At 36.1% G+C, this 25,531-nt stretch overlaps 1 protein-coding gene across 3 annotated transcripts in view; it reads left to right on the plus strand.

The window, feature by feature from the left end:
* Positions 1-25,531, plus strand: part of KLHL4 (kelch like family member 4) — a 121,714-nt gene that overhangs the window by 80,429 nt on the left and 15,754 nt on the right. For all 3 annotated transcript variants that reach the window (XM_029241513.1, XM_029241511.1, XM_029241512.1), the window contains 2 exons: positions 436-598; positions 2,370-2,582. In XM_029241513.1, the coding sequence (XP_029097346.1) occupies positions 436-598; positions 2,370-2,582 (376 nt within the window). The remainder of the gene's footprint in view (positions 1-435; positions 599-2,369; positions 2,583-25,531) is intronic.

A 25,531-nucleotide genomic window follows, 5' to 3' on the forward strand; every position in this document is an offset into this window, starting at 1 on the left:
GGAATTTTTTTATCCCTATAATAAAAATCAGGGATTAGAAAGACCTATCACAGTTAGCCTACAATTCTAAGATTTATCTAAGATTCAATATCATACCTCATCTATCACTTACATTTGAAAAATAACATTGAAATTATGCCAGAAAACAAATCAGCTTCCCTTTTCTATTAATCCTGAGAAAAGGTGTGTCCCGCTACTTCCTTTGACTTCAGCATTACAACCATGATACCCTAACTATGCCTGAAAATTTCCTAGGGTTAAAAGACCATATTCACTTTTATATCAAGATCAGTAAATTATTCATTAAATGATTATTTACAAAACCATTTAAGAGATACAAACAAATTTTTAAGCAGTCAGTTCCTTGAAAAATGAAACAACATCCATTGTGTGTGGCCTACCTAGGTGAGCCCTCATGCTATTTTTACACTTTAGGCGTAGCCACACTTGAAGGACCAATGTATGCTGTTGGTGGTCATGATGGATGGAGTTATCTAAACACTGTAGAAAGATGGGACCCTGAGGGACGTCAGTGGAATTATGTGGCCAGTATGTCAACTCCTAGAAGCACCGTTGGTGTTGTCGCATTAAACAACAAGTGAGTAAACTCAAGCATGCATGCTTTTGCTCCCATTTCATGTGGTACAGCACTTCAGTGATGTGATCCACCAATCAATAAGCATTCCCGGTGACCAGGACATCCTAGCTATTGATAGTAGAAGGCCTTTGTTGGAACTCTCCCTTCATTTTGATGGAAAATACTTATCTAAAATGAACATTTAATTAAATATCCTGTAGTCCTTTGCTACTCCAGTGTGGTCCTGAGACCAGTAGCATCAGCATTACCTGAGATCTATTTAGAAATGCTGAATCTTAGCCCCAGCCTAGACCCCCTGTATCAGAATAGACATTTTAACAAGATCCTCAAGTGACTTGTGTGTACATTAAATTTGAGAAGCAAACAAGTTCCAATCTTACCCTCAAGAAGCTACCATTTTTTACATTATAACTTATTCTTGACTTATCAAAATTTTAGTAAGTCTTTGTATGTAATAGGCCAAGTCTCTTTGTTCTTTACCATTCACTCTCCTGAGTATTTTAGAATTACAACTAGTACCACCTTTCTGAATCTTTCCCTCTTCCTGATCGCTTGCCTATAAGAGAAGCTAATATATTGAAACCCAATGATGTTAGAGGTTTCTACGAGCTTGAATTGTTCTTCTTGCAGGTAATTATGTGCTTTCTGACAAGGAATCTTTGGAGATAATGACCAGCATATAGGAGAGACTTGAATGATGAAAAATTCAGACACCAGGATGGGTCAGTGGCAGGAGACAGCCTTGTGTGTCTGTACTGACTATGCATATGCATAAAGCCAATATCTCATCACATAATTGGGTTCAGTAGAAATTTCAATACAATTTCAAGTAAAATTCAATTTCAATTTTAGCACCTTGTGCAAGGAGCAGGAAATGTCTATAGTTAAGAGGAGACCCAGACTTACAGTGTCTTAGAGATTAAAATTCTCCTAAATCTGATTATCTCTTGCCTAACCTGAATGATATCAGGCGACTCAGTAGCAATCTCCTACCTATTACAGAAGAAGCTGAAATCATCGAATCTGACTAATTTAATTTTGTCTTTCTGACTTGCTATTGTTCACAATTGAGCATGAAGGGCAATTATAGACATATAGTTTAATAAATGTTTATCTTCTTTATTGATGCAGGATTAAATTTAAATTAGATTAAAAATACTGCTCATCAAAAGAATTGGCGTTTAAAATTTATGAAAGAAATGTCATAGCCAATATATCTTTCTAGGAAAAAAATCTGGTTTCTAGGTTTTATTCTATTCCCTTAGTTACTTATTAAATTAATATCTTCTTAGTTACAAATTTTTTTTACACTAAATAAAATAGTTCATAGAAAACAACAGGGATTCTGATGCTAAGCAATTAAACCTAGCTAAAATTGTAAGGTTGCCATAGTTGGGTTTTGGAAACATCCTACCTTACTTTAAAAATGTTTAGCTTTATTGAGGTTTAACTGACAAATACTACCAACAATTTTGAAATCTCCCTTCTTTCTCTGTACTTCATATCCAGTGGGATCCTTTAATCTATTATATTATGTCAAAGTAACTTTCACAAAAATGATGAAACAGAGAGGTTTAGGGTAAGGTAGACCTTAACAAATGCCTTTAGGTAATTATCCATTCACAAATTCAGGCCATCCACTGTAAAATACTAAGGGAGTAGAACACACAGTTCAATGCTTTGCACAAGGTTCTGTCACTTTCATTCTATGCACAAATTTACACACACACACACACACACACACACACACACACTTCTGTCTTTTTTCTAGGCTATATGCTATTGGTGGACGTGATGGAAGTTCCTGCCTCAAATCTATGGAATACTTTGACCCACATACTAACAAATGGAGTCTGTGTGCTCCAATGTCCAAAAGACGTGGAGGTGTGGGAGTTGCAGCATACAATGGATTCTTATATGTTGTTGGGGGTCATGATGCCCCTGCTTCTAACCATTGCTCCAGACTTTCTGACTGTGTGGAACGGTAAAATATTCCTTTTTATTCATGTATTTATTTGGTTATTTGTTTTTATCAGAAATAAGAAGGATTTTTAAGCTACCAGAAAGTAGTCTTCCAAATAAGTATTAATTCTTACAGAGGTATAATCCTTTGTAAAGTTGTACACTTACTCCTAGGCCCGAAATATTGTGAAGAAATCCTCCTTATGCATTCCAGATTCATCATAAGAAATGTATAAAAAGAATGTGTTGTTTTATCATTTGATAGTCACCCTATAAAATGAGACAAAAGAAATGTAAGAATAAATAAATTTTATTACAAGCTATGTCATTCAACTATTTACCAGCTCAAATCAAAATAACTTTACTGTTTTGAAAACAAAATCAATCCTCAAAGGATGAAGGCTTATCACTACAAAATAAACTGAAAGATTTCCCAAAGAGAAGTGTTAATAATGTTTTGAACAATGACTCTATTGCATTAAGTATTTAATTTCCCAAAGGTAACTTCTTTGAATGGGAGACATTCATCTGGACAAACAAAGCGCACTGTGTTTTTTTAAATGTCAGTCATATTACTTTGTTTTACCATTCATATTCCCTTTCAAGATAGAAAAATATATATCTATATGCACAAACATAACAGTTGATAATATTAACCACATTCCAGTGACAAATTTACAGTCAGTAAAGTTATCAGAATTCAGAAGACAGAGATCAATACGAATGGAGTCCTCAAGGGAAATTCATGAACAAGATAGAATTTGTACTTTGTAGGCATAAAAAAGAATGGAGGGAATTTCAGGTCTAGGAAAAAGCACAGCCAAAACCCTGAATATAAAGGAGAAAGCTTCATAGATATGAGCAGAGACTTTAGGTTGAAACAATTTGGAAGAGCAATTCAAAAACACAATTAAGCACCAGATTTTCTGATAGCCTGAAATGTCAAGGTGAAAACTTTTGGATTTCATCTTGTAGGCAAAAGGATATTTAAATTTGGAGAAATGGAATATCACAAAGAAAATAATTTGGGGGAAATTGATTTAACAGTGATATGTAGGGTATAATGTACGGAAAAAAGACTAAAGGAAAGAATACGAATATTATTTTTTCTTCTGAAAAGCATAACCAATGATGTTAATACTTCATTTCTTATAGGGAATAAATGATTTATGATAGACTTTTTCTTTTTTTTTCTGTTTTTTAAAGTTTAATCATAAGTGACCAGCTCCAGTCAAATATATGTGACACTGAGATTATCCATATCAGTTTTCCCCAAAATTAGCAAAGTAGTAGTTGATCACCTGTTCATTATGCTAGATATTTTTAGTGTGGCAAAACATACATCACATAAAATTTACACTTTTAACCATTTTTAACTGCACAATTCAGTGGCATTAAATACATTTACATCGTTGTGAAAACATTACCATCATCCGCCTCCAGAAATATTTTTTTCATTTCCTCAAGCGGAAACTCCATCCTTATTAAAAAACAAATCCCCATTCTTCCCTCACCTCAGTCACTGGCAGCCACCATTTTACTTTCCTTTTCTATGAATTTCATAATCCTAGGTACCTCATAAAAGTGGAATAATACATAATCCTTTTGTGTCTGGCTTATTTTACTTAGCCTAGCAATAATTATTCAAGTCTCATCCATGTTATAGCATTTATCCAAATTTCCTTTCCTCTTAAAACTGAAAAATATTATATCATATGTACATACAGCATCATTTTCTTTATCCATTCATTTGTCAATGCACAAATGTGTTGCTCCACCTTTTGTCTACTGTGAATAATGCTGCTAGGATATAGGTGTACAAATATCTGTTTGAGTCTTTGCTTTCAATTCTTTTGGGTATACACACAGAAGTAGAGTTGCTTTATCATATGGCAATTCTATTTTTAAATGTTTTATTTTTAACATCATTATTGGAGTATAACCATTTTACAATGGTGTGTTAGTTCCTGCTGTATAACAAAGTGAATCAGCTATACGTATACATATATCCCCATATCCCTTCCCTCTTTCATCTCCCTGCCATGCTCCCTAGACCATCCCTCTAGGGGGTCACAAAGCACCAAGCCAACCTCCCAATGCTATGCCGCTTCTTCCCACTAGCTATCTATTGCACATTTGGTAGTGTATATATGTCCATGCCACACTCCCACTGTGTCCCAGCTTACCCTTCCCCTCCCCATGTCCTCAAGTCCATTCTCTACATCTGCATCTTTATTCCTGTCCTGCCCCTAGCTTCTTCAGAACAATTTTTTTAAATTTAGATTCCATATATATGTGTTAGCACACGGTATTTGTTTTCCTCTTTCTGACTTACTTCACTCTGTATGACCGACTCTAGGTCCATCCAACTCACTACAAATAACTCAGTTTCATTTCTTTTTATGGCTGAATAATATTCCATTGTATATATGTACCACATCTTCTTTATCCATTCATCTATCAATGGACGCTTAGGTTGCTTCCATCTCCTGGCTATTGTAAATAGTGCTGCAATGAACATTGTGGTACATGACCCTTTTAATTATGGATTTCTTAGGGTATATGCCCAGTAATGGGATTGCTTGGTTATATGGTAGTTCTATTTTTAGTTTTTTAAGGAACCTCCATACTGTTCTCCATAGTGACTTTATCAATTTACATTCTCACCAAAAGTGCAAGAGGGTACGCTTTTCTCCACACCCTCTCCAGCATTTATTGCCTGTAGATTTTTTGATGATGGCCATTCTGACTGGTGTGAGGTGATAACTCATTATAGTTTTGATTTGTATTTCTCTAATGATCAGTGATGTTGAACATCCTTTCATGTGTTTGTCAGCAATCTGTATAACTTTTTTGGAGAAATGTCGATTTGGGTCTTCTGCCCATTTTTGGATTGTTTTTTTTTGTTTTTTTGAAATTGAGTTGCATGAGCTGCTTGTATATTTTGGAAATTAATCTTTTGTCAGTTGCTTCATTTCCAAATATTTTCTCCCATTCATAGGGCTGTCTTTTCATCTGGTTTATGGTTTCCTTTGCTGTGCAAAAGCTTCTAAGTTTCATTAGGTCCCATTAGCTTCTTTTCCTTTTTATTTAGATTTCTCTAAGAGGTGGGTCAAAAAGGATTTTTCTGTGATTTATGTCATAGAGTGTTCTTCCTGTTTTCCTCTAAGAGTTTTATCGTGTCTGGCATATAAACATTTAGGTCTTTTATCCATTTTGTGTTTATTACTGTGTATGGTGTTAGGGAGTGTTCTAATTTCATTCTTTTATGTGTAGCTGTCCAAATTTCCCAGCAACACTTATTGAAGAGGGTGTCTTTTCTCCATTGTATATTCTTGCTTCTTTTATCAAAGATATGGTGTCCATATGTGCGTAGGCTTATCTCTGGGCTTTCTATCCTGTTCCATTGTTCTATATTTCTGTTTTTGTGCCAGTACCATACTGTCTTGATTACTGTAGCTTTGCAGTATAATCTGAAGTCAGGGAGCCTGATTCCTCCAGCTCCATTTTTCTTTCTCAAGATTGTTTTGGCTATTTGGGAACTTTTGTGTTTCCATACAAATTGTGAAAATTTTGTTCTAGTTCTGTGAAAAATGCCATTGGTTGCTTGATAGGGATTGCATTGAATCTGTAGATTGCTTTGTGAGTACAGTCATTTTCACAGTGTTGATTCTTCCAATCCAAGAACATGGTGTATCTCTCCAACTGTGTGTATCATCTTTAATTTCTTTCAGCAGTGTCTTATAGTTTTCTGCATACAGGCCTTTTGTCTCCTTAGGTAGGTTTATTCCTAGGTATTTTATTCTTTTTGTTGCAAAGGTAAATGGGAGTGTTTCCTTAAATTCTCTTCCAGATTGTTCATCATTAGTGAATAGGAATGCAAGAGATTCCTGTGCATAAATTTTGTATCCTGCTACTTACCAAATTCATTAATGAGCTCTAGTAGTTTTGTGGTAGCATCTTTAGGATTCTCTATGTATAGTATCATGTCACCTGCAAACAGTGACAGTTTTACTTCTTCTTTTCACATTTGGATTCTTTTTATTTCTTTTTCTTCTCTGATTGCTGTGGACAAAACTTCCAAAACTATGTTGAATAATAGTGGTGAGGGTGGGCAACCTTGTCTTCTTTCAGATCTTAGTCGAAATGTTTTCTATTTTTCACCATTGAGAATGATGTTGGCTGTGGGTTTCTCATATATAGCCTTTATTATGTTGGGGTAAGTTCCCGCTATGCCTACTTTCTGGAGAGTTTTATCATAAATGGGTGTTAAATTTTGTCAAAATATTTTTCTGCATCTATTGAGATGATCTTATGGTTTTTATCCTTCAATTTGATAATATGGGTATCACATTGATTTATTTGCATATGTTGAAGAATCCTTTCATTCCTGGGATAAACCCCACTTAATCATGGTGTATGATCTTTTTTATGAGTTCTTGGATTCTGTTTGCTAGTATTTTGTTGATGATTTTTGCATCTATGTTCATCAGTGATATTGGCCTGTAAATTCCTTTTTCTTTGAGATCGTTTTCTGGTTTTGGTATCAGGATGGTGTTGGCTTCGTAGAATGAGTTTCAGACTGCTCTTTCCCTTGCTATATTTTGGAAGAGTTTGAGAAGTATAGGTGTTAGCTCTACTCTAAATGTTTGATAGAATTCGTCTGTGAAGCCAACTGGTCCTGGGCTTTTGTTTGTTTGAAGATTTTTAATCAGAGTTTCCATTTCAGTGCTTGTAATTGATCTGTTTATATTTCTCCCTGGTTCAGTCTCAGAAAGTTGGGCTTTTCAAAAATTTGTCCATTTCTTCCTGGTTGTCCATTTTATTGGCATATAGTTGCTTTTAGTGATCTCTCTTGATCCTTTGTATGTCTACAGTGTCAGTTGTTACTTCTCCTTTTTCATTTCTAATTCTGTTGATTTGAGTCTTCTCCCTTATTTTCTTGATGAGTCTGGCTATTTTTTTATCAATTTTATTTATCTTCTCAAAGAATCAGCTTTTAGTCTTATTGAACTTTGCTATTGTTTCTTTCATTTCTTTTTCTTTTATTTCTGTTCTGATTATTATGATTTCTTTCCTTCTGCTAAGTTTGGGTTTTCTTTGTTCTTCTTTCTCTAATTGCTTAGGTGTAAGGTTAAGTTGTTTTTTAGAGATTTTTTTTGTTTCTTAAGGTAGGATTTTATTGTGATAAACTTCCCTCTTAGAACTGCTTTTGCTGTGTCTTGTAGGTTTGGAGTCATCGTGTTTTCATTGTCATTTGTTTCTAGGTAGCTTTTGATTTCCTCTTTGATTTCTTCAGTGATCTCTTGGATATTTAGCAGTGTATTGTTTAGTCTCCATGTGTTTGCCTTTTTTACAGTTTATTTTTCCTGTAATTGATATCTAGTCTCATAGCGTTGTGGTCAGAAAAGATACCTGATACAACTTAAATTTTCTTAAATTTACCAAGGCTTAATTTGTGACCCAAGATATGATCTATGCTGGGGAATGTTTCATGAGCACTTGAGAATAAAGTGTATTCTGTTGTTTTTGTATGGAATGTCCTATAAATATCAATTAAGTCCATTTTATTTAATGTGTCATTTAAAGTGTTTCCTTATTTATTTCCATTTTGGATGATCTGTCCATTGGTGCAAGTGGGGTGTTAAAATCTTCTACTGTAATTTTGTTACTGTTGATTTCCCCTTTTATGGCTATTAACTTTGGGCTTATGTATTGAGATGTTCCTATGTTTGGTGCATATTTACAATTGTTATACCTTCTTCTTGGATTGATCCCTTGATCATTATTTAGTGTCCTTCTTTGTCTCTTGTAGCAGTCTTTATTTTAAAGTCTATTTTGTTTGATATAAGAATTCCTACTCCAGCTTTTTTTGCTTTCCATTTGCATGGAATGACTTTTTCCATCCTCTCACTTTCAATCTTTATGTGTCCCTAGGTCTGAAGTGGGTCTCTTTTAGACAGCATATATACGGGTCTGGTTTTTGTATCCATTTAGCTAGTCTGTCTTTTAGTATGAGTATTTAATCCATTTACATTTAAGGTAATCATTTATATGTATGTTCCTATTACCGTTTTCTTAATTGTTTTGGGTTTGTTATTGTAGCTCTTTTCCTTCTCTTGTGTTTCCTGCCTAGAGAAGTTCCTTTAGCATTTGTTGTAAAACTGGTTTGGTGATGCTGAATTCTCTTTGCTAGCTTGTCTGTAAAGTTTTAATTTTTCCGTTGAATCTGAATGAGATCCTTGCTTGGTAGAGAAATCTTGCTTGTAGTTTTTTCCCTTTCATCACTTTGAATATATCCTGCCACTGCTTTCTGGCTTGCAGAGTTTCTGCTGATGGTCAGCTGTTAACATTATGGATATTCCCTTGTATGTTATTTGTTGCTTTTCCCTTGCTGCTTTTAATTTTTTTTGTATTTAATTTTTCATAGTTTGATTAATATGTGTCTTGGCGTGTTTCTCCTTGGATTTATCCTGTATGGGTCTTTCTACCCTTCCTGGACTTTATTGACTATTTCCTTTCCCATATTAGGGAAGTTTTCAACTATAGTCTCTTCAAATATTTTCTCATTCCCTTTCTTTGTCTCTTCTTCTTCTGGGACCTCTATAATTTGAATATTGGTGCGTTTAATGTTGTCCCAGAGGTCTCTGAGACTGTCCTCAATTCTTTTCATTCTTTTTTCTTTATTCTGCTCTGTGATAGTTATTTTCACTCTTTTGACTTCCAGTCACTTTTACTTTCTTCTGCCTCAGTTATTCTCCTTCTAGAGAATTTTTAATGTCATTTATTGTGTGGTTTCTCATTTTTTGTTTCCTCTTTAGTTCTTCTATGTCCTTGTTAAATGTTTCTTGTGTTTTCTCCATTCTATATCCAATATTTTGCATCATCTTTACTATCGTTACTCTGAATTCTTTTTCAGGTAGACTGCCTATTTCTTCTTCATTTGTTTGGTGTTGTGGGTTTTTACCTTGCTCATTCATCTGCTGCATATTTCTCTGTCTTCCCATTTTGCTTAACTTACTATGTTTGGTGTCTCCTTTTTTCTGGCTGCAGGTTCATAGTTACCATTGTTTTTGGTGTCTGCCCCCTATGGGTAAGGTTGGTTCTGTGGCTTGTGTTGGCTTCCTGGTGGTAGGGACTGATGCTTATGTTCTGGTGGTTGGGCCTGGACCTTGTATTTCTGGTGGGCAGGGCTGCGTCTGGTGGTGTGTTTTGTGGTATCTGTGAAATTAGTATGATTTTAGGCAGACTTTCTGCAAATGGGTGGTGTTGTGTTCCTGTCTTGCTAGTTGTTTGGCATGGTGTGTCTAGCACTGCAGCTTGCTGGTCATTGACTGGAGCTGGGTGTTAGCGTTGAGACTGAGATCTCTGGGAGAGCTTTTGCCATTTGATATTACATGGGGCCAAGAGTTTTCTGGTGAACCAATGTCCTGAACTCAGCCTTCCCACCTCAGACTCTCAGGCCTCACACCTGGCCAGAACACCAAGACCCTGTCAGCCACACAGCTCAGAAGAACATGTAGAAAAAAAATTTTAAATAAGAAAATAAAATAAAGTTATTAAAATTAAAAATTTAAAAAATATTGAAATAAAAATAAAAACAGTTTAATAAAAATTATGAGAGCAACCAAACCAATCAACAAATCCACCAATGATTACAAGCACTAAAACCTATACCAATGTAAACATGAAATCAGAATCTAGTCTGTCACCTACAGCAAACCCAAAGTCAACAGTTGCTCCCAAAGTCCACTGCCTCAATTTTTGGATGATTCATTGTCTATTCAGGTATTCCACAGATGCAGTGTACATCAATTTAATTGTGGAGATACAATCCACTACTCCTGAGGCTGCACAGAGAAATTTCCCTTTCACTTCTTTGTTTGCACAGCTGCTGGTGTTCAGCTTTGGATTTTGCCCCGCCTCTGCATGTATGTCACCCTTGGGCATCCGTTTTTCATGAAGACAGGAGGGAGTTAAAGGGAGCAGCTGACTAGGGGACTCTGACTCACTCAGGCAGGGGGAGTCAGGGGTACGGAATGCATGGTGAGCCTGTGGTGGCAGAGGCCAGTGTGATATTGTAACAGACTGGGGCATGCCATGTGTTCTCCTGGGGAAGTTGTCCCTGGATCATGGGACTTGGGCAGTGGTGGGCTGCACAGGTTCCTGCAAGGGGAGGTGTGGCTAGTGACCTATGCTTACACACTGGCTTCTTGTTGGCTGCAGCAGCAGCCTTAGAATTTCATGCCTGTCTCTGTTGTCCACACTGATAGACGTGGCTCGCGCCTGTCTCTGAAGCTTGTTTAAGCAGTGTTCTGAATCTCCTCTCCTCGTGCACCCCGGAAAAATAGTCTACTGAATCTTAGGCATTTCCAGACTTTTTCCCATACTCCTTCCCAGCTAGCTGTGATGCACTAGCACCCTTCAGGCTGTGTTCACGCAGCGAACCTCAGTCATTTTCCTGGAATCTGACCTCTGAATCCCGAGTCTCAGCTCCCAGCCCCCACCCGCCCCAGCAAGTGAGGAGACAAGCCTCTCAGGCTGGTGAGTGCTGGTCGGCACTGATCCTCTGTGCGGGAATCGCTCTGCTTTGCCCTCTGCACCTTTAGCTGTGCTCTCCTCTGTGGCTCCAATGCTTCCCCCCACACCCCCCATTTCCACCAGTGAAGGGGCTTCCTAGTGTGTGGAAACTTTTCCTCCTTCCCTGCTCCCTCTCAGAGGTGCATGTCCCATCCATATTCTTTTGCCTCTGTTTTTTTCTTTTTTCTTTTGCCCTACCCAGGTACATGGGGAGTTTCTTGCCTTTTGTGAAGTCTGAGGCCTTCTGCCAGTGTTCAGTAGGTGTTCTGTAGGAGTTGTTCCACATGTAGATATATTTTTGATGTATTTGTGGGGAGGAAGGTGATCTTTACATCTTATTCCTCTGCCATCTTGAAGGTCCTCCCTATTTTTAAATGTTTGTGGGACCACCATACTGTTTCCATTGCAGCTGCACCATTTTCTATTCCCACCAACAAAGCAGAAGTATTCAAATTTCTGTACATCTTCACCAACATTGTTTTCTTTTGTTTTTCATGGCTATCCCAATTGATTTGAAGTGGTACCATTTTGTGGTTGTGATTTGAGTTTCTCTAATGATTAGATATGTTGCACATCTTAACAGGTGCTATTGGCCATTTGTATATCTTCTTTATAGAAAGGCATATTCCAGTCTTTTGCCCATCTTTTAATCAGGTTGTTTTTCTTTTTGCTGTTGAATTATAGGAATTCTTCATATATTCTTTATATTAACCCCTTGTCGGATATGTGATTTGCAAATTGTTTCTTTCATTCCATCAGTTGCTTTTTCATTCTGATGATAGCACACTTTGATGTGCAAATTTTTATATTAAATCTTATTTGTCTATTTTTTTCATACATTGTACTTTTAGACTCATATCCAAAAGATCATTGCCAAATCCAATGTTATAAATAATTTCCCCTATGTACTCATATAAGAATTTTACTGTTTTAGGTCTTATGTTCAGGCCTTTGATCTGTTTGAGTAAATTTTTTATATATGGAGTAGGGTAACAATCCAAATTCATTATTTTATATGTGGATATCCCGTTTTCCCATCAGCCTTTGAAGCAGCTGGAACAACAGTCATTTCCCCATTGAATCTTCCTGGCCCCAATGTCAAAAATTATTTGACCATGAATGTGAGGGTTTATTTCTGGGTTCTGTATTCTATTTCATTGGTAACTACATCTGTTATCATGTCAGTACCACACTCTTTATTACTGTAGCTTTCTAATAAATTTTGTAATCAAGAAGTGTGATATGTCAATCTCTGTTCATCTTTTTTCAAATTTATTTTGGTTACTCTGGGTACCTGAGATTCCATATGGGTTTATAATGGATATTTCTATTCCTGCAAAAAAATGTTATTGGGGTTGTGATAGATGTTGCATTGAATCTGTAGATCACTTGGGTGATATTGACACCTTAACAACATTGAGTCTTCTAATCCAGGAACACGTGGTATCTTTCCACTTATTGATGTCTTCTTTAATTTCTTCCTTTCCAGTGTGGATGCATTTTATTTCTCTTCCAACTCTAACTAGTAATTCAGTATTATGTTGAATAGAAGTAGTGAAAATTCTCATTATTGTCTTGTTTTTGATCTTAGAGAGAAAGCCTTCAGTCTTTCCCCATTGAATATGATAGATCTGGGTTTTCCACATATGGCCGTTATTATGTTGAGTTGGTTTCATTCTATTCCTGCTTTGGGTAGGGTTTTTAATCATCAAAGGGTGATGAACTTTGTCACATAATTTTTCTGCATAAGTTGAGATAATCATATGTTTTTTCCCCCTTCATTCTGTCATTGTGGTGTGTTGCATGGATTGATTTTCGTATGATAACCCATTGTTGCATTCCAGGAATAAATCCCACATTATTGTGATGAATAATCAAATTAATAATGCTGGTGAATTCAATTTGCTAGTTTTATGTTGAAAATTTTTTACATCAGTATTTATTAGGAATATTGGTATGTAGTTTTCTTATAGTGTCTGGCTTTGGTATCAGTGCAATGCTGGCCTTATAGAATGAGTAAGTGTTACCTCTTCTCTAATTTTTTGGAAGATTTTGAGAAAAAATGGTGTTAATTCTTTTCTAAATCTAAAGTAAAATTCAACAGTAAAGCCATCTGACCCTAGGCTTTTCTTTTTTGGGAGATTTTTGAATACAGTTGACCCTTGAACAACATGGGTTTGAACTGCACAGGTCTACTTAGATGTAGAGTTTTTTCAATAAATACGTACTACAGTACTATACAATCCTTCGTTAGTTAAATCCAAAAATGTGGAACCATGGATATGGAGGGAGGACTGTAAAGCTATATACGAATTTTTGACTCTACATAGAGTTGGTGCCCCTAACACTCATGTTGTTTGAGGATGAACTGTACTTTGTTGGGATACTTTTGATCTCCTTACCATTAGAGGTCTATTCAGATTTTCCATTTCATCTTGAAAATAGAAATTTTCTAATGGTTCAATCTTGATAGGTTGTGTGTTTCTAGAAATTTGTCCATTTCATGATGGTTAATCAAATTGTTAGTGAACAATTCTTGATAGTACTTTTATAATCCTTACTTTCTCTAAAATCAGCACTAATTGCTGCCTCTTTCATTTGATTTTATGGGAGTTTTGTCTTTTTCTCATACTCAATCTAGCTAACAGTTTATCAATTTTGATGTTTTGCAGAAGCAACTCGTAATTTCATTGATTTTCTCTATTGTTTTGTTTTCTCTATATTATTTATCTATGATCTAATCTTTATTATTTCCTACCTTATACTAGCTTTGGGTTTAGTTACTCTTGTTTTCTAGTTTATTAAGTTGTAAAGTTTTTTGCAGGGTTTTTTTTTTTTTTTAGTATTTTGGGTTTCTTTTACATATTTATTGGAATATAATTGCTTTACAATGGTATGTTAGTTTCTGATTTATAACAAAGTGAATCAGTTATACATATACATATGTTCCCATATCTCCTCATTCTTGCATCTCCCTCCCTTCCACCCACCTTATCCCACCCATTCAGGTGGTCACAAAGCACCGAGCTGATCTCCCTGTGCTATGTGGCTGTTTCCCACTAGCTATCTATTTTAGGTTTGGTAGTGTATATATGTCCATGCCACTCTCTCACTTTGTCACAACTTACCCTGCCCCCTCCCCATATCGTCAAGTCCATTCTCTAGTAGGTCTGTGACTTTATTCCCATCTTACCCCTAGGTTCTACATGACATTTTTTTTCTTACATTCCATATATATGTGTTAGCATATGGTATCTGTCTTTCTCTTTCTGACTTACTTCACACTGTATAACAGACTATAGGTCCATCCAACTCACTACAAATAACTCAATTTCATTTCTTTTTATGGCTCAGTAATATTCCATGGTATATACGTGCCACATCTTCGTTATCCATTCATCCAATGATGGACACTTACGTTGTTTCCATCTCCGGGCTATTGTAAATAGAGCTGCAATGAAAATTCTGGTACATAACTCTTTATGAATTATGGTTTTCTTAGGGTATATGCCCAGTAATGGGATTGCTTGGTTATATGCTAGTTCTATTTGTAGTTTTTTAAGGAACCTCCATACTGTTCTCCATAGTGGCTGTACCAATTTATATTCCCACCAGCACTGCAAGAGTGTTCCCTTTTCTCCACACCCTCCCCAGCATTTATTGTTTCTAGATTTTTTGATGATGGCCATTCTGAATGGTGTGAGGTGGTATCTCTTTGTAGTTTTATTTGCATTTCTCGAATGATTAATTATGTTGAGCATTCTTTCATGTGTTTGTTGACAGTCTGTATATCTTCTTTGGAAAAATGTCTATTTAAGTCTTCTGCCCATTTTTGGATTGCGTTGTTTGTTTTTTTGTTTTTGAGCTGCAAGTGCTGCTTGTTAATTTTGGAGATTAATCCTCTGCCAGTTGCTTCATTTGGAAATATTTTCTCCCATACTGAGGGTTGCGTTTTGGTCTTGTTTATGGTTTTCTTTGCTGTGCAAAAGCTTTGAAGTTTCATTAGGTCCCATTTGTTTATTTTTGGTTTATTTCCATTTCTCTAGGAGGTGAGTCAAAAAGGATCTTGCTGTGATTTATGTTATAGTGTGTTCTGCCTATGTTTTCTCTAAGAGTTTGACAGTTTCTGGCCTCACATTTAGGTCTTTAATCCATTTTGAGCTTATTTTTGTGTATGGTGTTAGGGAGTGTTCTAATCTCACAGTTTTACATGTATCTGTCCAGTTTTCCCAGCACCACTTATTGAAGAGGCTGTCCTTTCTCCACTGTACTTCCCTGCCTCCTTTATCAAAGATAAGGTGATCATATGTGCATGGAATTATCTCTGGGCTTTCTCTCCTGTTCCATTGATCTATCTTTCTGTTTTTGTGCCAGTACCATACTGTCTTGATTACTGTAGCTTTGTAGTGTTATCTGAAGTCAGGGAGCCTGATTCCTCCAGCTCCGTTTTTCTTTCTCAAGATTGCTTTGACTATTCGGGGTCTTTTGTGTTTCCATACAAATTTTAAAATTTTTTGTTCTAGTTCTATGAAAAATGCCAGTGGTTGTTTGATAGGGATTGCCTTGACTCTGTAAATTGCTTTGGGTAGTAGAGTCATTTTCACAATATTGATTCTTCCAATCCAAGAACATGGTATATCTCTCCACTTATTTGTATCACCTTTAATTTCTTTCATCAGTGTCTTATAATTTTCTGCATACAGGTCTTTTGTCTCCTTAGGAAGGTTTATTCCTAGATATTTTATTCGTTTTTTTGCAATGGTAAATGGGAGTGTTTTCTTGATTTCACTTTCAGATTTTTCATCATTAGTGTGTAGAAATGCCAGAGATTTCTGTGCATTAATTTTGTATCATGCTACTTTACCAAGTTCATTGATTAGCTCTAGGAGTTTTCTGGTAGCATCTTTAGTATTCTCTGTGAATATTATTATGTCATCTGCAAGCAGTGACAGCTTTACTTCTTCCTTTCTGGTTTGGATTCCTTTTATTTCATTGTTTTCTCTGATTGCTGTGGTTAAAACTTCCAAAACTATGTTGAATAAGACTGCTGAGAGTGGGCAACCTTGTCTTTTTCCTTATCTTAGTGGAAATGCTTTCAGTTTTTCACCATTGAGGATGATGTTGCCTGTGGGTTTGTCATATATGGCCATTATTATGTTGAGGAAAATTCCCTCAATGCCTGCTTTCTGCAGGGTTTCTAACATAAATAGGTGTTGAATTTTTCTCAACCTTTCCCTGCCTCTATTGAGATGACCATATGGTTTTTCTCCTTCAATTTGTTAATATGGTGTACCACGTTCAGTGATTTGCGTATATTGAAGAATCCTTGCATTCCTGGAATAAACCCCATTTGATCATGGTGCCTGATCCTTTTAATGTGCTGTTGGATTCTGTTTGCTAGTATTTTGGTGAGGATTTTTACATCTATATTCATCAGTGATATTGGCCTGTAGTTTTCTTTCTTTGTGACATCCTTGTCTGGTTTTGGTATCAGGGTGATGGTGGCCTTGTGGAATGAATTTGGGAGTGTTCCTCCCTCTGCTATATTTTGGAAGAGTTTGAGAAGGATAGGTGTTAGCTCTTCTCTAAATGTTTGATAGAATTCGGCTGTGAAGCCATCTGGTCCTGGGCTTTTGTTTGTTGGAAGATTTTTAATCACAGTTTTAGTTTCAGCGCTTGTGATTGGTCTGTTCATATTTTCTATTTCTTCCTGATTCAGTCTTGGCAGGTTGTGCATTTCTAAGAATTTGTGCATTTCTTCCAGGTTGTCCATTTTACTGGCATAGTGGTGCTTGTAGCAATCTCTCATGATCTTTTGTATTTCTGCGGTGTCAGTTGTTGCTTGTCCTTTTTCACTTCTAATTCTATTGATCTGGGTCTTGTCCCTTTTTTTCTTGATGAGTCTGGCTAATGGTTTATCAATTTTTTTTATCTTCTCAAAAAACCAGCTTTTAGTTTTATTGATCTTTGCTATCATTTCCTTCATTTCTTTTTCATTTATTTCTGATCTGATCTTTATGATTTCTTTCCTTCTCTAACTTTGTGTTTTTTTGTACTTCTTTCCCTAATTGCTTTACATGCAATATTTGGTTGTTTATTCGAGATGTTTCCTGTTTCTTAAGGTAGGATTGTTTGCCATAAACTTCCCTCTTAGAACTGCTTTTGCTGCAACCCATAGGTTTTGAGTCATTCTGTTTCCATTATCTTTTGTTTCTATGTATTTTTTGATTTCCTCTTTGATTTCTTCAGTGATCACTTCGTTATTTTTTTTTTACATCTTAATTGGAGTATAATTGCTTTACCATGGTGTGTGAGTTTCCTCTCTATAACAATGTGAATCAGCTATACATAAACATATGTTCCCATATCTCCTCCCACTGGCATCTCCCTCCCTCCGGCCCTTCCTATCCCACCCCTCCAGGTGGTCACAAAGCACAGAGCTGATCTCCCTGTGCTATGTGGCTTCTTCGCACTAGCTATCTACATTAGGTTTGGTAGTGTATATATTTCCATGCTTCACTCTCGCTTGGTCACGGTTTACCCTTCCCCATCCCCATATCCTCCAGTCTATTCTCTAGTAGCTCTGTGTCTTTATTCCTGTCTTACCCCTAGGTTCTGTATGACATTTTTTTTTCCTTAAATTCCATATATATGTTTTAACATACGGTATTTGTCTTTCCCTTTCTGACTTACTTCACACTGTATGACAGACTCTAGGTCTATCCATTTCATTATGAATAGCTCAATTTCGTTTCCTGTTAAGTCTGATTAATATTTCATTGTATATATGTGCCACATCTTCTTTACCCATTCATCGATGATGGAAACTTAGGTTGCTTCCATCTCCTGGCTATTGTAAATATAGCTGCAATGAACATTTTGGTACATGACTCTCTTTGAATTATGGTTTTCGCAGGGTTTATGCCCAGTAGTGGGATTGCTGAGTCATATGGTAGTTCTGTTTGTAGTTTTTTATGCTATCTCCATACTGTTCTCAATAGTGACTGTAACAATTCACATTCCCAACAGCAGTGCAAGAGTTTTCCCTTTTCTCCACACCCTCTCCAGCATTTATTGTTTATAGATTTTTTGATGATGGTCATTCTGACTGGTGTGAGATATCTCATTGCAGTTTTGCTTTGCATTTCTCTAATGATTAATTGTGTTGAGCATTCTTTCATGTGTTTGTTGGCAAGCTGTATATCTTCTTTGGAGAAATGTCTATTTAGGTCTTATGCCGATTTTTGGATTCGGTTGTTTGTTTTTTTGTTATTGAGCTGCAAGGGCTGCTTGTAAATTTTGGAGATTAATCCATTGACAGTTGCTTCATTTGAAAATATTTTCTCCAATTCCGTGGGTTGTCTTTTGGTCTTATTTATGGTTTCCTTTGCTGTGCAAAAGCTTTGAAGTTTCATTACGTCCCATTTGTTTATTTCTCTTTTTATTTCCATTTCTCTAGGAGGTGGGTCAAAAAGGATCTTGCTGTGATTTATGTCATAGTGTGTTCTGCCTATGTTTTCCTCTAAGAGTTTTATAGATTCTGGCCTTACATTTAGGTCTTTAATCGATTTTGAGCTTATTTCTGTGTATGGTGTTAGGCAGTGTTCTAATCTCATACTTTTACATGTGCCTGTCCAGTTTTCCCAGCACCACTTATTGAAGAGGCTGCCCTTTCTCCATTGTACATTTCTGCCTCCGTTATCAAAGATAAGGTGACCATATATGTGTGGTTTATCTCTGGGCTTTCTCTCCTGTTCCATTGATCTATCTTTCTGTTTTTGTGCAAGAACCATACTTTCTTGATTACTGTAGCTCTGTTGTATAGTGTGAAGTCAGGGAGCCTGATTCCTCCAGCTCGGTTTTTCGTTCTCAAGATTGCTTTGGCTATTCGGGGTCTTTTGTATTTCCATACAAATTGTGAAAATTTTTGTTCTAGTTCTATGAAAATTGCCAGTGGTAGTTTGATAGGGATTGCATTTAATCTGCAGATTGCTTTGGGTAGTAAAGTCATTTTCACAATGTTGATTCTTCCAATCCAAGAACATGGTATATATCTCCATCTTTTGTATCATATTTAATTTCTTTCATCAGTGTCTTTTTATTGTCTGCATACAGTTCTTTTGTCTCCTTAGGTAGGTTTATTCCTAGATATTTTAATCTTTTTGTTGCAGTGGTAAATGAGAGTGCTTTCTTGATTTCACTTTCAGATTTTTCATCATTAGTGTATAAGAATGCCAGAGATTTCTGTGCATTAATTTGGTATCCTGCTACTTGATCAAATTCATTTAATAGATCTAGTAGTTTTCTGGTAGCATCTTTAGGATTTTCTATGTGTAGTATCATGTCATCTGCGAAGAGTGAAAGCTTTACTTCTTCTTTTCTGTTTTGGATGCCTTTTATTTCCATTTCTTCTCTGATTGCTGTGGTTAAAACTTCCAAAAATATGTTGAATAAGAGTGGTGAGAGTGGACAAACTTGTATTGTTCCTGTTCTTAGTGGAAATGCTTTCAGTTTATCACCATTGAGGACGATGTTGGCGTGGTTTTGTCATGTATGGCCTTTATTATTTTGAGGAAAGTTCCCTCTATGCCTACTTTCTGCATGGTTTTTATCATAAATGGGTGCTGAATTTTGTCAAAAGCTTTCCCTGCATCTATTGAGTTGATCATATGGTTTTTCTCCTTCAATTTGTTAATATGGTGTATCACATTGATTGATTTGTGTATATTGAAGAATCCTTGCATTCCTGGAATAAACCCCACTTGATCATGGTGTATGATTCTTTTAATGTGCTGTTGGATTCTGTTTGCTAGTATTTTATTGAGGATTTTTGCCTCTATGTTCATCAGTGATATTGGCCTGTAGTTTTCTTTCTTTGTGACATCCTTATCTGGTTTTGGTGTCAGAGTGATGGTGGCCTCGTGGAATGAGTCTGGGAGTGTTCCTCCCTCTGCTGTAATTTGGAAGAGTTTGAGAAGGATAGGTGTTAGCTCTTCACTAAATGTTTGATAGAATTCGCCTGTGAAGCCATCTGGTCCTGGACTTTTGTTTGTTGGAAGATTTTTAGTCACAGTTTCAATTTCAGTGCTTTGTTTGGTCTCTTCATATTTTCTATTTCTTCCTGATTCAGTTTTGGAAGGTTGTGCATTTCTAAGAATGTGTCCATTTCTTCCAGGTTGTCCATTTTATTGGCATAGAGTTGCTTGTAATAATCTCTCTTGATCTTTTGTATTTCTGCAGTGTCAGTTGTTACTTCTCCGTTTCCATTTCTAATTTAATTGATTTGATTCTCCTCTTTTTCTTTTGATGAGTCTAGCTAATGGTTTATCAATTTTGTTTATCCTCTGCAAGAACCAGCTTTTAGTTTTATTGATCTTTGATATCGTTTCCTTCATTTCCATTTCATTTATTTCTGATCTGATCTTTATGATTTCTTTCCATCTGCTAACTTTGGGTATTTTTGTTCTTCTTTCTCTATTTGCTTTAGATGCAAGGTTAGGTTGTTTATTCGAGATATCTCCTTTTACGTAAGGTAGGTTTGTATTGCTATGAACTTCCCTTTAGAACTGCTTTTGCTGCATCCCATAGGTTTGGGTCATCGTGTCACCATTGTCATTTGTTTCTAGTTATTTTTTGATTTTCTCTTTGAATTCTTCAGTGATCGCTTCGTTATTTTTTTTTTACATCTTTATTGGAGTATAATTGCTTTACAATGGTGTGCTAGTTTCTGCTCTATAACCAGGTGAATCTGTTATACATATACATATGTTCCCATATCTCCTCCTTCTTGTGTCTCCCTCCTTCCCACCCTCCCTATCCAATACCTCAAGGTGGTCACAAAGCACAGAGCTGATTTCCCTGTGCTATGTGGCTGCTTCCCACTAGCTATCTACCTTATGTTTGGTAGTTTATATATGTCCATGCCTCTCTCTTGATTTGTCACAGCTTACCTTTCCCCCTCCCCATATCCTCAAGTCTATTCTCTAGTAGGTCTGTGTCTTTATTCCTGTCTTACCCCTAGGTTCTTGATGACATTTTTTTCTCTTAATTTCCATATATATGTGTTAGCATACAATATTTGTCTTTCTCTTTCTGACTTACTTCACTCTGTATGTCAAACTCTAGGTCTATCCACTTCATTACAAATAGCGCAATCTCGTTTCTTTTTATGGCTGAGTAATACTCCATTGTATATATATGTCACATCTTCTTTATCCATTCATCCGATGATGGATACTTACATTGCTTCCATCTCCTTTCTCTTGTAAATATAGCTGCAATGAACATTTTGGCACATGTGTATATTTGAATTATGGTTTTCTCAGGGTATTTGCCCAGTAGTGGGATTGGTGAGTCATATGGTAGTTCTATTTGTAGTTTTTTAAGGAACTTCCATACTGTTCTCCATAGTGGCTGTACCAATTCACATTCCCACCAGCAGTGCAAGAGTGTTACCTTTTCTCCACACCCTCTCCAGCATTTATTGTTTCTAGATTTTTTGATGATGACCATTCTGAATGGTGTGAGGTGATATATCTTTGTAGTTTTATTTGCATTTCTCCAATGATTAATGATGTTGAGCATTCTTTCATATGTTTGTTGGCAGTCTGTATATCTTCTTTGGAGAAATGTCTATTTAGGTCTTCTTCCTATTTTTGGATTGGGTTGTTTGTTATTGAGCTGCATGAGCTACTTATAAATTTTGGAGATAAATTCTTTGTCAGTTGTTTCATTTGGAAATATTTTCTCCCATTCTGAGGGTTGATTTTCGTCTTGTTTTTGGTTTCCTTTGCTGTGAAAAACTTTTGAAATTTCATTAGGTCCTATTTGTTTATTTTTGCTTTTATTTCCATTTCTCTAGGAGGTGGGTCAAAATGGATCTTGCTGTGATTTATGTCATAGAGTGTCCTGCCTATGTTTTCCTCTAAGAGTGTGATAACTTCTGGCCTTACATTTAGGTCTTTAATCCATTTTGAGCTTATTTTTGTGTATGGTGTTAGAGAGTGATCTAATCTCATACTTCTACATGTACCTGTCCAGTTTTCCCAGCACCACTTATTGAAGAGGCTGTCCTTTCTCCACTGTACTTCCCTGCCTCCTTTATCAAAGATAACTTGACCATATGTGCATGGGTTTATCTCTGGGCTTTCTATCCTGTTCCATTGATCTATCTTTCTGTTTTTGTTCCCACACCATACTGTCTTGATTACTGTAGCTCTGTTGTATAGTGTGAAGTCAGGGAGCCTGATTCCTCCAGCTCTGTTTTTCGTTCTCAAGATTGCTTTGGCTATTCGGGGTCTTTTGTGTTTCCATACAAATTGTGACATTATATGTTTTATTCTGTGAAAAATGCCAGTGGTAGTTTGATAGCGATTGCTCTGAATCTGTAGATTGCTTTGGGTAGTAAAGTCATTTTCACAATATTGATTGTTCCAATCCAAGTACATGACATATCTCTCCATCTATCTGTATCATCTCTAATTTCTTTCATCAGTGTCTTATAATTTTCTGCATACAGGTCTTTTGTCTCCTTAGGTAGGTTTATTCCTAGATATTTTATTCTTTTTGTTGCCATGGTAAATGGGACTGTTTTCTGAATTTCACTTTCAGATTTTTCATCATTAGTGTATAGGAATGCCAGGGACTTATGTACATTAATTTTGTATCTTGCTGCTTTACCAAATTCAATGATTAGATCTAGGAGTTTTCTCGTAGCATCTTTAGGATTCTCTATGTATAGTATCATGTCATCTGTAAACTGTGACAACTTTATTTCTTCTTCTCTGATTTGGATTCCTTTTATTTCCTTTTCTTCTCTGATTGCTGTGGCTATAACTTCCAAAACTATGTTGAATAAGAGTGTTGAGAGTGGGCAACCTTGTGTTTTTCCTAATCTTAGTGGAAATGGCTTCAGTTTATCACCATTGAGGACAATGTTGGCTGCGGGTTTGTCATATATGGCCTTTATTATGTAGAGGAAAGTTCCCTGTATGCCTACTTTCTGCAGTGTTTTTTATCAAAAATGGGTGTTGAATTTTGTCAAAAGCTTTCTCTGCATCTATTGTGATGATTATATGGTTTTTCTCCTTCAATTTGTTAATATGGTGTATCACATTGATTGATTTGTGTATATTGAAGAATCCTTGCATTCCTGGAGTAAAACCCACTTGATCCTGGTGTATGATCCTTTCAATGTGCTGTTGGATTCTGTTTGCTAGTATTTTGTTGAGGACTTTTGCATCTATGTTCATCAGTGATATTGGCCTGAAGTTTTCTTTCTTAGTGACATCCTTGTCTGGTTTTGGTATCACGGTGATGGTGGCCTCGTGAAATGAGTTTGGGAGTGTTCCTCCCTCTGCTATATTTAGGAAGTGTTTGGGAAGGATAGGTGTTAGCTCTTCTCTAAGTGTTTGATAGAATTCGGCTGTGAAGCCATCTGGTCCGTGGCTTTAGTTTGTTGGAAGATTTTTAATCACAGTCTCCAATTTTAGCGCTTGTGATTAGTCTGTTCCTATTTTCTATTTCTTCCTGGGTGAGTCCTGGCAGGTTGTGCATTTGTAAGAATTCCTCCATTTCTTCCCGGTTGTCGATTTTATTGGCATAGAGTTGCTTGTAGTAATCTCTCATGATCTTTTTTATTTCTGCAGTGTCAGTTGTTACTTCTCCTTTTTCATTTCTAATTCTATTGATTTGCATCTTCTCCCTTTTTATCTTGATGAGTCTGGCTAATGGTTTACGAATTTTGTTTGTCTTCTCAAAGAACCAGCTTTTAGTTTTATTGATCTTTGCTATCGTTTCCTTCATTTCTTTTTCATTTATTTCTGATCTGTTATTTATGCTTTCTTTCCTTCTGCTAACTGTGGGGTTTTTTGTTCTTCTTTCTCTAATTGCTTTAGGTGCAAGGTTAGGTTGTTTATTTGAGGTGTTTCCTGTTTCTTAAGGTAGGATTGTATTGCTATAAACTTCCCTCTTAGAACTGCTTTTGCTGCATCCCATAGGTTTTGGGTCATTGTGTCTCCATTGTCATGTTTCTAGGAATTTTTTTGATTTCCTCTTTTATTTCATCAGTGATCACTTCCTTTTTAAGTAGTGTATTGTTTAGCTTCCATGTGTTTGTATTTTTTAAGACCTTTTCCTGTAATTGATATCTAGTCTCATAACGTTGTGATTGGAAAAGAAACTTGATACAATTTCAATTTTCTTAAATTTACCAAGGGTTGATTTATGACCCAGTATATGATCTATACTGGAGAATGTTCCATGAGCACTTGAGAAAAATGTGTATTTTGTTTTTTTTTGGATGGAATGTCCTATAAATATCAATTAAGTCCATCTTGTTTAATGTATCGTTTAAAGCTTATGTTTCCTTATTTATTTTCATTTTGGATGATCTGTCCATTGTTGGAAGTGGGGTGTTAAAGTCCCCTACTATGAATGTGTTACTGTCAGTTTCCGCTTTTATGGCTGTTAATATTTGCCTTATGTATTGAGGTGCTCCTATATTGGGTGCATAATTATTTACTATTTTTATGTCTTCGTCTTGGATCGATCTTTTGATCATTATGTAGTGTCCTTCTTTGTCTCTTCTAATAGACTTTATTTTAACGTCCCTTTTATCTGATATGAGAACTGCTACACCAGCTTTATTTTGGTTTCCATTTGCATGGAATGTCTTTTTCCATCCCCTTACTTTCAATCTGTCTGTGTCTCTAGGTCTGAAGTGGGTCTCTTGTAGACAGCATTTATATGGGTCTTGTTGTTGTATCCATTCAGCCAGTCTGTGTCTTTTGGTGGGAGCATTTATTCCATTTACATTTAAGGTAATTATCAATATGTATGTTCCTCTTCCTATTTTCTTAATTGTTTTGGTTTCGTGATTGTAGGTCTTTTCCTTCTCTTGTGTTTCTTTCCTAGAGAAGTTCCTTTAGCATTTGTTGTACAGCTGGTTTTGTGGTGCTGAACTCTCTCAGCTTTTGCTTGTCTGTATAGGCTTTAATTTCTCCATCAAATCTGAATGAGATCCTTGCTAGGTAGAGTAACCTTGGTTGTAGGTTTCTCTCCTTCATCACTTTAAATATGTCCTGCCACTCCCTTCTGGCTTGTAGGGTTTCTGCTGAGAGATCAGCTGTTAACCTTCTGGGGATTCCCTTGTGTGTTATTTGTTGTTTTTCCCTTGCTGCTTTTAATATGCTTTCTTTTTATTTAATTTTTGACAGTTTGATTAATATGTGTCTTGGCGTATTTCTCCTTGGATTTATCCTGTATGGGACTCTCTGTGCTTCCTGGACTTGATTAACTATTTCCTTTCCCATATTAGGAAAGTTTTCATCTATAATCTCTTCAAATATTTTCTCATTTCCTTTGTTTTTCTCTTCTTCTTCTGGGACCCCT

Source organism: Monodon monoceros, unplaced genomic scaffold (assembly GCF_005190385.1).
Source record: "Monodon monoceros isolate NGI ecotype Baffin Bay Population unplaced genomic scaffold, NGI_Narwhal_1 Super_Scaffold_22, whole genome shotgun sequence".
Classification (NCBI taxonomy): domain Eukaryota; kingdom Metazoa; phylum Chordata; class Mammalia; order Artiodactyla; family Monodontidae; genus Monodon; species Monodon monoceros.